The sequence below is a fragment of the Salvelinus fontinalis genome, chromosome 21 (assembly GCF_029448725.1).
Source record: "Salvelinus fontinalis isolate EN_2023a chromosome 21, ASM2944872v1, whole genome shotgun sequence".
NCBI classification, from domain to species: domain Eukaryota; kingdom Metazoa; phylum Chordata; class Actinopteri; order Salmoniformes; family Salmonidae; genus Salvelinus; species Salvelinus fontinalis.
This window is the reverse complement of record NC_074685.1, coordinates 23,153,537-23,171,660: the sequence shown is the minus strand read 5'-3', so window position 1 is coordinate 23,171,660 and position 18,124 is coordinate 23,153,537. Positions and strand designations below refer to the sequence as shown.

At 44.3% G+C, this 18,124-nt stretch overlaps 1 protein-coding gene across 1 annotated transcript; it reads left to right on the top strand.

Moving 5' to 3' along the window:
* Nucleotides 1–5,848: 5,848 nt before the first annotated feature.
* On the top strand, nucleotides 5,849–17,003 carry LOC129818465 (uncharacterized). Its single transcript, XM_055874381.1, has 4 exons — nucleotides 5,849–14,802; nucleotides 14,987–15,157; nucleotides 15,327–15,486; nucleotides 15,695–17,003. Exon 1 carries the CDS (start codon nucleotides 8,322–8,324, stop codon nucleotides 9,294–9,296), a length of 975 nt encoding a protein of 324 aa, XP_055730356.1. The 5' UTR covers nucleotides 5,849–8,321; the 3' UTR covers nucleotides 9,297–14,802; nucleotides 14,987–15,157; nucleotides 15,327–15,486; nucleotides 15,695–17,003.
* The last annotated feature ends 1,121 nt before the right edge of the window (nucleotides 17,004–18,124 follow it).

Sequence of the window (18,124 nt, the reverse complement as noted above, 5' to 3'; positions counted from 1 at the left end):
AGCCCTTAACCAACAATGCAGCTTAAGAAAATACCTACAATATGGGCTATATACATGGGGTGCCGTGTACAGAGTCAATGTGCGGGTGCACCGATGTCGAGGTAATAAGTACATGTAGGTAGAGTTATGAAGTGACTATGCATAGATAATAACAATAGCAGCAGCGTAGAAGGGTGGGGGGGTGCAAATAGTCTCGGTAGCCATTTTATTAGCTGTTCAGGAGTCTTATGGCTTGGGGTAGATGCTGTTTAGAAGCCTCTTGGACCTAGACTTGGCGCTCCGGTACCGCTTGCCGTGCGTTAGCAAAGAGAACAGTCTAATGACTAGGGTGGCTGGAGTCTGACAATTGTTAGGGCCTTCCTCTGACACCGCCTAGTATAGAGGTCCTGGATGGCAGGAAGCTTGGCTTCGGTGATGTACTGGGCCATACGCACTACCCTCTGTAGTGCCTTGCGGTCGGAGGCCTAGCATTTGCCATTTCAGGCAGTGATGCAACCCGTCAGGATGCTGTCGATGTTGCAGCTGTTAAACCTTTTGAGGATCTGAGGACCCATGCCAAATCTTTTCAGTCTGCTGAGGGGAAATAGGTTTTGTCGTGCCCTCTTCAAAACTGTACTTGAAGCTCTCAACCTGCTCCACAACAGCCCGTTGATGAGAATGGGGGCGTGCTCAGTCCTCCTTTTCCTGTAGTCCACAATCATCTCCTTTGTCTTGATCACGTTGAGGGAAAGGTTGTCCTTACGCCACACGGCCAGGTCTCTGACCTCCTCCCTATAGGCTGTCTCATCGTTGTCGGTGACCAGGCCTACCACTGCTGTGTCATCAGCAAACTTAATGATGGTGTTGGAGTCATGCATAGCCGTGCAGTCATGAGTGAACAGGGAGTACAGGAGGGGACTGAGCACACACCCCTGAGGGGATCCCGTGTTGAGGACCAGTTTGGCGGATGTGTTGTTACCTACCCTTACCACCTGGGGGCGGACCGTCAGGAAGTCCAGGATCCAGTTGCAGAGGGAGGTGTTTAGTCCCAGGGTCCTTAGCTTAGTGATGAGCTTTGAGGGCACTATGGTGTTGAACGCTGAGCTGTAGTCATTGAATAGTATACCCACATAATGTACGTGTTCCTTTTGTCCAGGTGTGAAAAGGCAGTGTGGAGTGCAATAGGGATTGTCGTGGTATGCAAATTGAAGTGGGTCTAGGGTTTCTGGGATAGTGTTGTTGATGTGAGCCATGACCAGTCTTTCAAAAGTATTTCATGGCTACAGACGTGAGTGCTGCGTGTCGATAATCATTTAGACAGGTTACCTTAGTGTTCTTGGACACAGGGACTATGGTGGTCTGCTTGAAACATGTTGGTATTACATACTCAGACAGGGAGAGGTTGAAAATGTCAGTGAAGACACTTGCCAGCTGGTCAGTGCGTGCTCGGAGTACACGTCCTGGTATTCCGACTGGCCCTGTGGCCTTGTGAATGTTGACCTGTTTAAAGGTCTTACATCGGCTGCGGAGAGCGTGATCGCACAGTCATCCGGAACAGTTGGTCATTCTTGAGTAAAAGTAAAGATACTTTAACACAAAATTACTAATGTAAAAGTGAAAGTCACCCAGTAAAATACTACTTGAGTAAAAGTCTAAAAGTTTTTAGTTTTAAATATACTTAAGTACATTTTAGCAATTCCATTTACTTTTGATACTTAAGGGAAAGGAGGATACCTATGTAACAGATGTAAATCGTACTCTCCTTGCGTTGTATTTGTCCAAATAAATCACATCAGCCAGTGTTGCCAGTTGAGCATCATTTATTTATGTTGCTGTTGTTAAATAGGAAACAGCACGTTAGTTGTGCAGGTCTTAACGATATTGATGGCTGTCGATGGCAAAATCTGTGGCATGAAGACAACTGTGTTAGCAGTGGGCTTATGTGACCATTACAGCGGTGTATGCTAGCTAACACACTTATTTACAGCAATCATATGCCAAAGCACATCCCAGAAAGCCCCCCAATCCCTAACAGGTACCATATACCCACACATGTATAAATCAGTAATGTACAGCAAACTTGTACACATTGTAAAATATAAAATATAAAACAATATTCAGAACGTGACCTAGCCCTTGCATCACATTTTCATACTGGGAGGACCTAACGTTCGTGATCTCCCCCTATCTGCAAGCGGGGCCAATCACAACACGCCTTATTGTCATCAGAGTTGAACCAACCAATAAGAATGCTTGAACATTAAATACACCTTTCTTTAGAGGCAAGTGGAAACATAACCAACTAAATCTTAGAGGTGCGGGGGGCTGCCTTAATCGACATCCACATCTTCGGCGCCCGGGAAACAGTGGGTGAACTGCCTTGCTCAGGGGCAGAATGACAGATTTTTACCTTGTCAGCTCGGGGATTCGATCCAGTAAACTTCAAGTTACTGGCCCAACGCTTTAACCACTTAAGTATCAAAAGTAAAAGTATAAATCATTTCAACTTCCTTATATTAAGTAAACCCCTGGGGTGCGTTCAGTACCTGTTCAATTCAACAGAGACCGAACTGAATGACTAGTTGTAGAAAGGCGTGATAATGATAACCCAGATTGTGTATGATGTGCCTCACTAGTTTTGCGATTTCAAATGGTCACACCCATATTGATCAGGCCATACCTCACCACACCCACAGGGAGCAAACACACTTCAAAAGCTGTTGTATAACAGTGCAAACCATTTTGGGGAATTTGTGTTGTTCAATACAAACCGACACACAACATAGCAAACATTGAACCAAACTGAACGCGCCACAGGGGTGTATTCACTAGGAACCAAACGGAAGCCAGCAGAAGCAAACGGAATGAAACGGGGAGGGACCTACCTGCATTTGTCCAATATAAACAATTTTTGTAGTAACCGGTTTCCGTTGCAAACCTCTTTGCAATTGTTTTTAACAGTTTGCTACGGTCTTGGTCTAATGAATACACTCCAGGAATCAGATTTCACTCAGATCTAATTCAGTTTTTCCGTGACTCGATTCGGACTCGACCAGTTGTCACTCGAACTCAACCAGTAGTGATTTTATCAGAAAATCTCTCCCTTGCTAAACAGTAGCTACTGTAGTTAGCCCTACTAATGTGCATCATTGTAAGTCAGCTAGCTTTCAACATTATGAAATGTAGCTTCAAAGATTGTTGAACCACATCGTTAGCCTTTCAAGGGACTCACGACTCAACTTGGTACTCTATCTATAGGACTCGGGACTTAAACACTAGGGACTTAGTTGAATTTGAGGTTTAGGGACTTGATTACCTCACTGCGATCAGGACTACTTCCCCATAATTCAACAATCAAGTCTGCATTGTACGGGTAGATTGGGTCAAATTGCAACAATTTATGGGATAAAAGGACATTTCTACAATATTCCCTTTAAACTATCTCAATGTTCCAAATGGTTTGCATGATGTGATATTTGTGGCATAAGAATGCAGGTGATTGACTGAAAATGATACCTGCAGCGACATTATGCTGAAAAGAACATCAGAAGAAAATTGACTTGAAATCTTAAACTTTTCTTCAAGAACAAAATATATTTAAATGTTTGTAGCTTTATAGTATAAGAACCGTGTCGGTTTAAGGTTAGGGTTAAACATACCTCTGTGTCATGCCTATTCCCCTTCCCTGGCGCTCAAAGGCGCCAGGCTCCCCAGCATTACGCACACCTGCTTTTCCTCGTCAGGCGCATCAGTGTATTATTGGACTCAATCACCTGTTATTACCTCCACTATATGTGGTGACGCTGTGCCTGTCTTGTTTCATGTCTGTTTTTTATTAAATGTTGACTCCCCATACCTGCTTCTCATTTCCGACATCGGTACTTACGCTCTGTACTATGTAGCATGACAAGATAGAAGATACTGGCAACCATGCTCAGACCCAGGTGGGTCCTAACTAGAAAAATATCTCTCCTTCTGCTACTGTATTGGCTAGTTAGCCATACTAATGTGCAACACTTAGCTAGTCAAACAATTTTAGAATTTCTGGAAAAATATATTTTTATAAAAATTATATATATATATTTTTTACCTTTAATGGCAATTATCTAAAAACTTGTAAACTATGGTTTGACCATCTCAAAATTATAGTTGAAACCATGTTTTGAGGCTATATAGTGTTTGTATACGTTTACTTTGTTTACAAACATTGGAGTAAAACAAGCTTGGGTCCTGTACGACTAGGCAGTTGAACTAAGCTCACGAGACATTTATACGTTATATTATTCAAGAATCGATGGGTACATATGATAAATGTATTAGTCCACAAATGGATGTAGCAACAGCAGATTGCCCCTTTAACATCTATTATCCAAAACCGCGTAGACCCTATTTTACATCATGGAAGGTTTTTGTGTTGTGCCCGGAATCAGTTGAGACACAACATGCTCTTGAATACAGGGTGGGTGTCATGTTTTGGCTAATACATGTACTACAATGGGGGGAAAATGTAAATGCAGCCATGCATGTATTGGCTTCAATAGCCAATGACAGTTAGGGTCAATAACATACGGTAATATAAAATATCATACAGTACATAGGCAATCAAAACAGTGTCTGAAATGGTTCTGCATGTCTTGTCTTTTTCCAGGATGTGAAGTGTACATCACAGGAGTATTTCTGTCTAAGAAGGCATCACTTCCAGAACCTCCAGAATCATTTTGAGGTAAGAACTTCATACTTCTGTCATGTTATCTACCGTAGACTAGGGTTGTTCAAATCCTGTAAGTAAAATACAGAAACCCAAGTATGTCATGTTCTGAAATAGGACTGTATCAACACACACAAGTCACGTTTCCATATGGTCATGGCAGATTACTACGGCTGACATGCTTTGAATTGCTCATTCCAAATCACAGCACAGTGCTGATTGTCAACTATGATTTCCTAAATCATCGGCTGTAATATTGAAATTATTACATCAAACCTATGAAAGCATGTCAATAGTGAAAAGTGAAAAATCATAATGTAATGCTAGTATAAATGGTGGGGAATTAATCTTAATGCCTCAGAGCTGACAACTTGGCCTTAGTACTGTAGCAAGTCAATCCAGCAGAGCTAGTATCGTTTTTGCCCAGTAGAGAGCAGCAAACTATAAAACTTCCAGCTACTAGGATCAGCTCTCTGGTCAAAAGCCTGTAGCTCTGCCATGATAACTGAAGAAATCCATGTTAACTCCCACATAGCTGCAGCCTGAGTGGGTTACTTCTCGTTGTATCTCTTTGTTGTCATCTCACACTCTCTTGTGTTTGATACAAGCCTGTGTTTAATTATATAAGTATTCCTGGGACTCCTTAAATCTAATCAAATCAACATTTGGTCGCGTACACAGATTTGCATAATGTTATTGCAGGAGCAGTGAAATGCTTGTGTTTCTTGCTCCAACAGTGCAGTAATACCTAGCAATAATACAAAACAAACTATACACACATAATCCAGAAAAATGTCAGAGACCAGAATATAAATATATATATATAAATGTATAGACAGTATGAACAGTGTGTACAGCAGTAGTTATATAGGATGAGCAATGACTAGAATACAGCATATACAGTGCTTTTGGAAAGTATTCAGACCACATTACTTTTTCACATTTTATTACGTTACAGCCTTATTCTGAAATTGATGAACTCGTTTTTTTTACTCATCAATATACACACAATAGCCCATAATGACAAAGCAAAACAGGTTTTTAGAAAGGTTTGCAAATGTATATTTAGAAAAAATAAGAAATATTACATTTACATAAGTATTCAGACTCTATGCTCAGTACTTTGTTGAAGCAATGATTACAGCCTCGAGTCTTCTTGGGTATGACGCTACAACATTGGCACACCTGTTCCTCCCATTCTTCTCTGCAGATCCTCTCAAGCTCTGTCAAGTTGGATGGGGAGCTTCGCTGCACAGATATTTTCAGGTCTCTTCAGAGATGTTTGATCGGGCTCTGGCTGGGCCACTCAAGGACATTCAGAGACTTGTCCCGAAACCACTCCTGCATTGTCTTGGCTGTGTGCTTACTGTAGATTCGCTGTACTTTTGGAAGGTGAACCTTCGCCCCAGTCTGAGGTTCTGAGCGCTCTGGAGCAGATTTTCATCAAGGATCTCTCTGTACTTTGCCCTGTTCATCTTTCCCTCGATTCTGACTAGTTTCCCAGCTAGCACAGGGGATCTGGGCCGATTCCGGTTGAGAGTTGGGGCACTCGGCTGAGAGCCAGACTCGGCCGACGTCATGTGGTCTGAGTCTGGCCCGCCTTCGGCAGTATTACTTATGGCTAGGATGCGGGGATTGAGCTCGGGCCGATTCTGGTGAGTTATCTGGCCCAAATATATTACTTGTGGCTCGGGCCGATTGTGGCTACTCTCTGACAGATGATTAACATTTCATTATTGATGTATTTTTCCATAAAATGGTAGTTCAAATAGAATTGATACGGAAGACAAACTACTTTTAGATTTCAGCATTGAAAGTCATTTGCGCAGTTGGTATTCCAACTGTCATAAACTGTCACTAGAACTCATCAAGACGGTAGATACCCCTATTGTTAAGATGGAAACAAAATAGCTAGCCAGCTAATTATTGTTATTTTGTGACAGTTCTAACGTTAAAGGTAATCTATTTATTATATTTTGTTTGTGGTATCGTTTGCTAAATGGTCTGGTAAAATTATCGCGGAGTCAGAGTTCGTTCACGTTATGTGTTTCTGTGATTGTGTTTACAATATAACGTTAAACTTCAACAGTAAATAATATTTGTTATCCAATTTGGACATTAAGTAACTGGGTAATTTTTGTAATAATACAGTTGAAGTCGAATGTTTACATACACTTAGGTTGGAGTCATAACAACTTATTTTTCAACCACTCCACAAATTTCTTGTTAACAAACTATAGTTCTGGCAAGTCGGTTAGGACATCTACTTTGTGTATGACACAAGTCATTTTCCCATCAATTGTTTACAGAGATTATTTCACTTATAATTCACTGTATCACAATTCCAGTGGGTCAGAAGTTTACATACACTAAGTTGACTGTGCCTTTAAACAGTTTGGAAAATTCCAGAAAATGATGGCATGGCTTTAGAAGCGTCTAACAAGCTAATTGACATCATTTGAGTCAATTGTAGGTGTACCTGTGGATGCATTTCAAGGCATACCTTCAAACTGAGTGACTCTTTGCTTGACATCATGGGATAATCGAAATAAATCAGCCAAGACCTCAGAAAAATAAAATGTAGTCTGGTTCATCCTTGGGAACAATTTCCAAACGACTGAAGGTACCACGTTCATCTGTACAAACAATAGTACGCAAGTATAAACATCATGGGACCACGCAGCCGTCATACCACTCAGGAAGGAGATGCCTTCTGTCTCCTGGAGATGAACGTACTTTGGTGCGAAAAGTGCAAATCAATCCCAGAACAACAGCAAAGGACCTTGTGAAGATGTTTGAGGAAACAGGTACAAAAGTATATATATTTTCACGTCCTGACCATAGAAAGCCTTTATTTTCTATGGTAGAGTAAGTCAGGGTGTGACTAGGGGTTTAGTCTAGTTTATATTTTCTATGTGGGGTTCTAGTTTGTTTTTTCTATGTTGCTGTTTTGGTATGATTCCCAATTAAAGGCAGCTGGCTATCGTTGTCTCTAATTGGGGATCATATTTACGTAGCATTTTTCCACCTGTGTGTTATGGGATATTGTTTTGAGTTAGTGCACATAGCACCTCTATAGTTACGGTTTGTTCGTTTATTGTTTCGTTTTGTTAAGTTTCACTAATAATAAAGTATGTGGAACTCATATCGCGCCGCGTTTTGGTCCGTCTCTACAAACGAACGTGACAGAATTTCCAACAGGACCAAGCAGCGTGCCCAGGAGGAGAAGACATTCTGGACTTGGGAGGAAATTGTGGCTGGAGACGAAAAGCCTTCCGTGGAAGCAGATGCAGGGAGAGAAGGGAGGACAGCGATGACACCGTGGTTTGCGGCCACAGAAAGCCCAAGGACAACCTTGGGGGGCCACAAAGGGTGGTCGGCGGAATGGGATTGATTTGCACTTTTCGCGTCCTGTGCCTGCTCCACACTCTCCCTCAAGTGCGCCTTCCCAGTCCTGTATGTCCTGTGCCTGCTCCTCGCAATCGCCCTGAGGTGCGTGTCACCAGTCCAGGGCCACCTGTGCCGGCCCCACGCATTAGGCCTCCGGTGCGCCTCCCCAGTCCAGATCTTCAGGCGACGGTCCCCACACTGTCCGGAACCTCCTGAGACGGTCCACTGTCCGGAATCTCCTGAGATGGTCCACTGTCCGGAATCTCCTGAGACGGTCCACTGTCCGGAACCTCCTGAGACGGTCCACGGTCCGGAACCTCCTGAGACGGTCCACGGTCCGGAACCTCCTGAGACGGTCCACGGTCCGGAACCTCCTGAGACGGTCCACGGTCCGGAACCTCCTGCGACGGTCAACGGTCCGGAACCTCCAGCTCCGTGGCTGGAGCTTTCCCCTGCGCCGATGCCCATTCTGAGCATGGCGTCCAGTCCAGCTCCAAGGCAGGAGCCTTCTTCTGCACCGAGGTCCAGTCCAGGTACAGTATTCAGCCTGGGTCCATGGCTGGATCCGCGGGATGAGCGGGTTCTTCGGCCTGCACCAGAGCCACCACCAAAGATGGTGGAACCGAGAGCTGAGCGGATTCTTCGTCCCGCACCAGAGCCGCCCCCGATGCTGGCAGGTCCGCGGGATGAGCGGGTACTTCACCCCACACCAGAGCCGCCACCGACACTAGACATCTCCCCTAACTCTCCCTTTTTGTTTCAGGTTTTGCGGTCGGAGTCCGCACCTTTGGGGGAGCCGCTGAGGAAATGTTGTTCAAATCAAATCAAATGTATTTATATAGCCCTTCTTACATCAGCTGATATTTCAAAGTGCTGTACAGAAACCCAGCCTAAAACCCCAAACAGCAAGCAATGCAGGTGTAGAAGCACAGTGGCTAAGAAAAACTCCCTAGAAAGGCAAAAACCTAGGAAGAAACCTAGAGAGGAACCAGGCTATGAGGGGTGGCCAGTCCTCTTCTGGCTGTGCCAGGTGGAGATTATAACAGAGCATGGCCAAGATGTTCAAATGTTCATAAATGACCAGCATGGTCAAATAATAATAATCACAGTAGTTGTCGAGGGTGCAACAAGTCAGCACCTCAGGAGTAAGTGTCAGTTGACTTTTCATAGCCGATCATTGAGAGTATCTCTACCGCTCCTGCTGTCTCTAGAGAGTTGAAAACAGCAGGTCTGGGACAGGTAGCACGTCCGGTGAACAGGTCAGGGTTCCATAGCCGCAGGCAGAAGAGCAGCAAGGCCAGGTGGACTGGGGACAGCAAGGAGTCATCATCATCATGCCCGGTAGTCCTGACGCATGGTCCTAGGGCTCAGGTCCTCCGAGACAGAGAAAGAAAGAGAGAAGGAGAGAATAAGAGAGAGCATACTTAAATTCACACAGGACACCGGATAAGACAGGAGAAGTACTCCAGATATAACCTAGCCCCCGACACATAAACTACTGCAGCATAAATACTGGAGGCTGAGACAGGAGGGGTCAGGAGACACTGTGGCCCCATCCGATGATACGCCCGGACAGGGCCAAACAGGAAGGATATAACCCCACCAACTTTGCCAAAGCACAGCCCCCACACCACTAGAGGGATATCTTCAACCACCAACTTACCATCCTGAGACAAGGCCGAGTATAGCCCACAAAGATCTCCACCACAGCACAAACCAAGGGGGGGCGCCAACCCAGACAGGAAGATCACGTCAGTAACTCAAACCACTCAAGTGACGCACCCCTCCTAGGGACGGCATGAAAGAGCACCAGTAAGCCAGTGACTCAGCCCCTGTAATAGGGTTATTAGCAGAGAATCCCAGTGGAGAGAGGGGAACCGGCCAGGCAGAGACAGCAAGGGCGGTTCGTTGCTCCAGAGCCTTTCCGTTCACCTTCACACTCCTGGGCCAGAGTACACTCAATCATATGACCTACTGAAGAGATAAGTCTTCAGTAAAGACTTAAAGGTTGAGACCGAGTCTGCGTCTCTCACATGGGTAGGCAGACTATTCCATAAAAATGGAGATCTTTAGGAGAAAGCCCTGCCTCCAGCTGTTTGCTTAGAAATTCTAGGGACAATTAGGAGGCCTGCGTCTTGTAAACGTAGCGTACTTGTAGGTATGTACGGCAGGACCAACTCGGAAAGATAGGTAGGAGCAAGCCCATGTAACGCTTTATAGGTTAACAGTAAAACCTTGAAATCAGCCCTTGCCCAGGAAGCCAGTGTAGGGAAGCTTGCACTGGAGTAATATGATCAAATTTCTTGGTTCTAGTCAGGATTCTAGCAGCCGTATTTAGCACTAACTGAAGTTTATTTAGTGCTTTACCCGGGTAGCCGGAAAGTAGAACATTGCAGTAGTCTAACCTAGAAGTAACAAAAGCATGAATTAATTTTTCTGCATCATTTTTGGACAGAAAATTTCTGATTTTTGCAATGTTACGTAGATGGAAAAAAGCTGTCCTTGAAACAGTCTTGATATGTTCTTCAAAAGAGAGATCAGGGTCCAGAGTAACGCCGAGGTCGACTTTACAACCATCAAGATTAATTGTCAGATTTAACAGATTATCTCTTTGTTTCTTGGGACCTAGAACAAGCATCTCTGTTTTGTCCGAGTTTAAAAGTAGAACGTTTTCAGCCATCCACTTCCTTATGTCTGAAACACAGGCTTCTAGCGAGGGCAATTTTGGGGCTTCACCATGTTTCATTGAAATGTACAGCTGTGTGTCATCCGCATAGCAGTGAAAGTTAACACTAAACACTAAACAAACTAACAAAATAGCAAACGAACCATGAAGCTATACAAAAATGAGTGCTGACAGGCAACTACACATAGACATACAACCCATAAAATACCCAAGGAATATGGCTCCCTAAATATGGTCCCCAATCAGAGACAACAATAAACAGCTGCCTCTGATTGAGAACCAATCTAGGCAACCATAGACATATAAGTACCTAGACTAGAAAAAACCATAACATACAAAACCCCCAAGACAATACAAAATGTAAACAAACCACCCTTGTCACACCCTAACCTAACCAAATAATAAAGAAAACTAAGACAACTAAGGTCAGGGCGTGACACAGCCACCACAGCTTCCCTGTATATGTTGTCGTCCACCAGGGTGTGTCGGATTTCTTTGAGTTTCTTGTGGATGTAGATCCTCTCCTCCAGTTCATGTAGGAAAGCCTCGGTTACCCCGTAAACTCTGGGAATAGACGGCACAAGACCCATAGACTCCAGGGCTCTGACCAGCGAAGGGATAAACCTGCAGGACCACAGTCTTTTCACCAGCTCCTCAAAATGGTTGAAGAAGTAGTATCTTGGGGGCTTGTATAAACACAGATGATGGCGCTGGCTGGGGTGATTGATCTCAAAACCTATGCATTTTCTCTTATATTCTCTCCAATCACCATGTCTAAAAGTGGCTACAGAGGCCTTGATGGTGTCCACAAAAATAGTACTGACCACCCCATCAAACACATCCTCAGGCTGTGTACATGTTTGTGGTGTCGGGGGTCTTGCCAGGGGGGAGTAGAATGGTGGGCTTCGAGGCATAGAGTCCTTAGGTTCTGGCACCCATGACGTATCGGAGTCGTGGTATGTTGTATGAATATCCATGGTATATGCTGAAATGAAGAACCGGAGGCTTTATGGGCACTCCTTTTATTATTGAACCAGTCCTTTGGTATCAGGGCGTGGTATCAGGGTGTGGTATCGGGGCGTGGTATCAGGGCGTGGTTAACGCAGCCACGTACTTAGTTTTCTTTGGGGGCTGACCCTTCTGAGGATGTCCCTTCTTGGGGTTCTTTTGAATCATAATCCTCAGGATTCGTATATACACTGCTCAAAAAAATAAAGGGAACACTTAAACAACACAATGTAACTCCAAGTCAATCACACTTCTGTGAAATCAAACTGTCCACTTAGGAAGCAACACTGATTGACAATCAATTTCACATGCTGTTGTGCAAATGGAATAGAAAACCGGTGGAAATTATAGGCAATTAGCAAGACACCCCCAAAAAAGCAGTGGTTCTGCAGGTGGTGACCACAGACCACTTCTCAGTTGCTTTGCTTCCTGGCTGATGATTTGGTCACTTTTGAATGCTGGCAGTGCTTTCACTCTAGTGGTAGCATGAGACGGAGTCTACAATCCACACAAGTGGCTCAGGTAGGGCAGCTCATCCAGGATGGCACATCAATGCGAGCTGTGGCAAGAAGGTTTGCTGTGTCTGTCAGCGTAGTGTCCAGAGCATAGAGGCGCTACCAGGAGACAGGCCAGTACATCAGGAGACGTGGAGGAGGCCATAGGAGGGCAACAACCCAGCAGCAGGACCGCTACCTCAGCCTTTGTGCAAGGAGGAGCAGGAGGAGCACTGCCAGAGCCCTGCAAAATGACCTCCTGCAGGCCACAAATGTGCATGTGTCTGCTCAAACGGTCAGAAACAGACTCCATGAGGGTGGTAGAGGGCCCGATGTCCACAGGTGGGGGTTGTGCTTACAGCCCAACACCGTGCAGGACGTTTGGCATTTGCCAGAGAACACCAAGATTGGCAAATTCGCCACTGGCGCCCTGTGCTCTTCACAGATGAAAGCAGATTCACACTGAGCACATGTGACAGACGTGACAGAGTCTGGAGACGCCGTGGAGAACGTTCTGCTGCCTGCAACATCCTCCAGCATGACCGGTTTGGCGGTGGGTCAGTCATGGTGTGGGGTGGCATTTCTTTGGGGGGCCGCACAGCCCTCCATGTGCTCGCCAGAGGTAGCCTGACTGCCATTATGAGATGAGATCCTCAGACCCCTTGTGAGACCATATGCTGGTGCGATTGGCCCTGGGTTCCTCCTAATGCAAGACAATGCTAGACCTCATGTGGCTGGAGTGTGTCAGCAGTTCCTGCAAGAGGAAGGCATTGATGCTATGGACTGGCCCGCCCGTTCCCCAGACCTGAATCCAATTGAGCACATCTGGGACATCATGTCTCGCTCCATCCACCAATGCCACATTGCACCACAGACTTTCCAGGAGTTGGCGGATGCTTTAGTCCAGGTCTGGGAGGAGATCCCTCAGGAGACCATCCGCCACCTCATCAGGAGCATGCCCAGGCGTTGTAGGGAGATCATACAGGCACGTGGAGGCCACACACACTACTGAGCCTCATTTTGACTTGTTTTAAGGACATGACATCAAAGTTGGATCAGCCTGTAGTGTGGTTTTCCACTTTAATTTTGAGTGTGACTCCAAATCCAGACCTCCATGGGTTGATAAATTTGATTTCCATTGATAATTTTTGTGTGATTCTGTTGTCAGCACATTCAACTATGTAAAGAAAAAAGTATTTAATAAGAATTTTTCATTCATTCAGATCTAGGATGTGTTATTTTAGTGTTCCCTTTATTTTTTTGCGCAGTGTATCATGCACTTCCTTAGCCGAACAATGCTCTGCCGCTGTCGGCTATGTACAAAAAGAGCATCCAACAACTCTAACATTTTCAATTCCATTAGATCCCAACTTTTAAAAGGAATAAGCATTCGCAACCTAAAATCCCCAGTCAGGCCACCATCACGAATGTTTTGGTTGCGGGTTTCCTCGTTGCTGATATAGAACTCCACGCACCCACATGGAAGTCCATTCTTTCTTTTTTATTTTCACCGTGTGAAATACTCTTCCTGAGGAGCCAGGGGTACCTTCCCAACGGGTCTCGTAGCCCGTGAACACGCTATACCCCTTTGTGATAACTCTCAGTTCGGGACACACCACCTTGCGAAAAACCTTCCAGTCTTCAAGCCCATAGTCCACTCCTAAAGTCTGGTCTGTATTTTCTTCTCCTTCGGCTACGGTATAGAGTTTCACTCTACAGGCCTGGTAATCAAACTGATAACCCCATTGCTGTCCATTAGACATCATCACTTGATCTTTCAGCACCGTTGCAGGCGGTATTTGTTCTATACACATTTGGAAACCGCTTTTTTGGCCAATCGTATATTGCTGCTTTATACGCGGACCTTTCTCTATGTTTCAACCGAGGTCCTGCTTCCGTTATTACGGTCATCGCTGCTTTACTGCTGCTCACAAAATCCATGTTTAATTTCTTTAGTGGTTTATTGTGGTCGCTTGTGTTGTTCTGGGTCTTATTTATAATGTGTCTTCCCCCAACCCAATACCCCCAGGACATTCCTGCTTCATAGACAACAGCCCTAAGGGCAATAAAATAGGGGGTGTCTGGCTATCCTCTTTGAAATGTTCAAACACATCCCCCCCTCAACGAGGTCCCTACACATCAATCATCATGACAACTTCAAAGGAATAGATGCAATATATGCATAAATTAACACACACTCTAACACATGACAACAGGAACAGGATGCACTTATATGGGCATAATCACGTGATAACTTCCAGCCAGGATGTCCTGACCGGATGCCCATATTTGGGCATGCACACGTCATCCGGACATAGGGTCATAAATCAAACGTTTGACGCGTGCCGTCTACTGTATTCTCTCTCTGGAGCCAATGGAAAAGTTTTCACTCAAGGGCCAGTCAAACACCTCTATGGGTTTGCCACCTGCACCAGTTATCAGACCTCCAGTGGACAGAAGAGAGACACCTGGGAATTCTGATCGGCCAACAAGGCTTGAGCCAAACATTCAACAACAGCAGCAGCCAGTGTGTGATCGTAAGTGTTACATGTAAGGTACATATTGTGGCCACCATCAACATCAAAGTTGCCCACCCCTGATCTATAATGTGATTGCGTTGATTATGTTGTATACATTTATCTTTATTATCCTTTATAACTTTAACTACTGAAATAATATGAGGGATAAAACACAACTGTGTTCTGTTTTGTATTTTTACAGCAATTCTTCGTGAGATCTTAACCTCCATAGAAATGATTGAGCAACAGAAAAAGCCGATTGTGTTGCAGCTTCAAAAGCTTCAGGCGAACAGATCAACACTGGATGAGGTTCCAGATTTGACAGACCTTCGACTTCCAATGTCCTCGCTGGAAGACATGAGGAGAGTTGAGGGTCAGCTTTCAGATCAAGACTTAAAAAATAACCTTGTATGACAAGATATCATTATCATTACATGTATAGCTGAAAAGTAATCAACCAAGCCACAATCTGACCAAGAGTATCATTCCAGCTTACTTCAAATTAGTATTATATTCATCATATATGCATTTTTGTTTTTCAGACCATATATTTGGGACTGTCTGGAGGGATGAACACCAAGGAGAATGTGTGGAGAATCCTCTCAAAACTCCTTACAAATGGCCTGGCCATGAAAATGAATTGGAGAGGGGCCAATGGGAAACAGGCTTTTGAACCTCTTGCCTTAAAAAGTGTTGTTATCGGTAAGTTTGCTTTCAAGGCCATTGCATGGGGCAGAGAGGAATCAAGTGATTCATTAAATAAAACAGGCCAGCATGTCAATTTCATTTTCAGCTGGGAAGTTCATTGATAGAACAGTGTTGTAGGGATAGGGGAGTTGCATAAACTATGAGTCATTTCTGGCAATATTTCAATAAGTGTTCTATTTTCTCTCTATCTAATATTACAAAGGTGCTGTGCATCGCAGCCATTCTGAAGTTCCTGATGTGAAGGTAGAAAAATAAATAAAATGATGGATGCAGCTAGCCGCTGACAGAGATGGATGGAGAAAAGTAGAGAGCGAGTGAGAAGTGACCAGACCGTGGAGGAGTGATGGAGAAAACTGAATGACTACCATAGCTTAAATAGAAAGAAATCTTAATTCATTAATAAAATTATATGAATCTTTCATGTTTAAGTAGTATTTTGGTGTTTTGATACTTTGTTGAAGGCAATTGATCATCGTTAAAACTTTGTGGATGGGTATAATTTGTATGTATAAAATGTATAATAGTAATATTTAAAATGACTAAATCGGGTAATTTTGTGTACATTTATTTAAATTTGCATCGGGCCACTTCTGCGTGGATTCTGGTAAAATTCCGGTAGACGGAAACGGGCCAATGTACTTGGGCTGATTCTGTGCAGTCAATCATTTTGATTCTGGGCCGAGTCCGACACCTGATTCCGGGCGGATTCAATCAGTTCCGGCCCCCCAAAAGAGGGCCACTTCTGCGCCGATTCCTCATTGCTAGCTGGGTTCCTAGTCCCTGCTGCTGAAAAACATCCCCACAGCATGATGATGCCACCACCATGCTTTACCATAGGGATGGTGCCAGGTTTCCTCCAAGTTCAATCTTGGTTTCATCGGACCAGAGAATCTTGTTTCTCATTGTCTGAGAGTCCTTTAGGTGCCTTTTGGCAAACTCCAAGCGGGCTGTCATGTGCCTTTCACTGAGGAGTGGCTTCCGTCTGGCCACTCTATCAAAAAGGCCTGATTGGTGGAGCGCTGCACAGGTGGTTGTTCTTCTGGAATGTTCTCCCATCACCATAGAGGAACTCTGGAGCTCTGTCTGAGTGACCATCAGGTTCTTGGTCACATCCTTGACCATGGTCCTTCTCCTCCGATTGCTCAGTTTGGGCTGGGCGGCCAGCTCTAGGAAGAGTCTTGGGGGTTCCAAACGTCTTCCATTTAAGAATGATGGAGGCCACTGTGTTCTTGGGGACCTTCAATGCTGCAGAATTGTTTTGGTACACTTCCCCATATCTGTACCTCGACACAATCCTGTCTTGGAGCTCTACGGAAAATTCCTTAGACCTCATGGCTTGGTTTTTGTCTATATAAAGGTGTGACCTTTTATATAGACAGGTGTGTGCCTTTCCAAATCATGTCCAATCAATTGAATTCACCACCGAGTCTCATAGCAAAGGGTCTTAATGCTTATGTAAGTAAGGCATTTCTGTTTAATATTTTTAATAAATGTACAAACATTTCTAACAACTTGTTTTCGCTTTGTCATTATGGGGTATTGTGTGTAGATTGATGAGGATTTGTTTTATTTAATCAATTTTAGAATAAAGTTGTAACATAACAGAATGTGGAAAAAGTCAAGGTGTCTGAATACTTTCCGAATGCACTGTACATATAAAGTGGGTGAAAGAGTATGTAAACATTATTAAGGTGACCAGTGTTCAATGACTCTGTGTACATAGGACAGCAGTCTCTAAGGTGCACGGTAGAGTACTGGGTGGTAGCCGGCTAGAACAGTGGCTAAGGTTCAGTGCAGGGTCCTGGGTGGAGGCCGGCTAGTGGTGACTGTTTAACAGTCTGATGATCTGCAGGTAGAAGCTGTTTCTCAGTCTCTCCGGCTCAGATTTATTTTTCCCATTGTAACAGGTCTCAAGTTTGCTCCGACCTCTTCAATCTACTTTAATGGTAATGTTCCTTCAAGTGGCTGCAAAGACAACTGGTTTAAGGGGCTGACAACAATGATGCTATTTTCTCACTCTCTGTCCTACATTAGCTAGTGAGCTGACAGACCTTGGCGGCATGCTTAACCACACCACCCATCAGTGGACATGTGCTGCTCTCTGGGTCTTAAAATGTAGGCTAAATGAACACCTACATGGATATCACACATGGCCAGATCTAGGTCCACTGACTTGCAAAAATGCATTTCACTTGCAAAAGTGGAAACATATGGAGGGCAAAGAAAGAAATTATGGAGATTGTTGGTATTTAGTAATATGCTAGAATCGTTTTTATACACTGAGTGGACAAAAAATTAGGAAGACCTTCCTAATATTGAATTTCACCCCCTTTTGCCCTCAGAACAGCCTCAATTAGTCGGGGAATGGAATCTCCAAGATGTCGAAAGCATTCCACAAGGATGCTGGCCCATGTTCACTCCAATGCTTCCTACAGTTTTGTTAAGTTGGCTGGATGTCCTTTGGTTGGTGGACCATTCTTGATACACAAGGGAAAATGTTGCAGTTCTTGACACACTCAAACAGGTGCGCCTGGCACCTACTACCATACCCTGTTCAAAGGCACTTAAATACATTACATGACCTAACGTATGTGGACTCCTGCTCGTCAAACATCGCATTCCACAATAATGG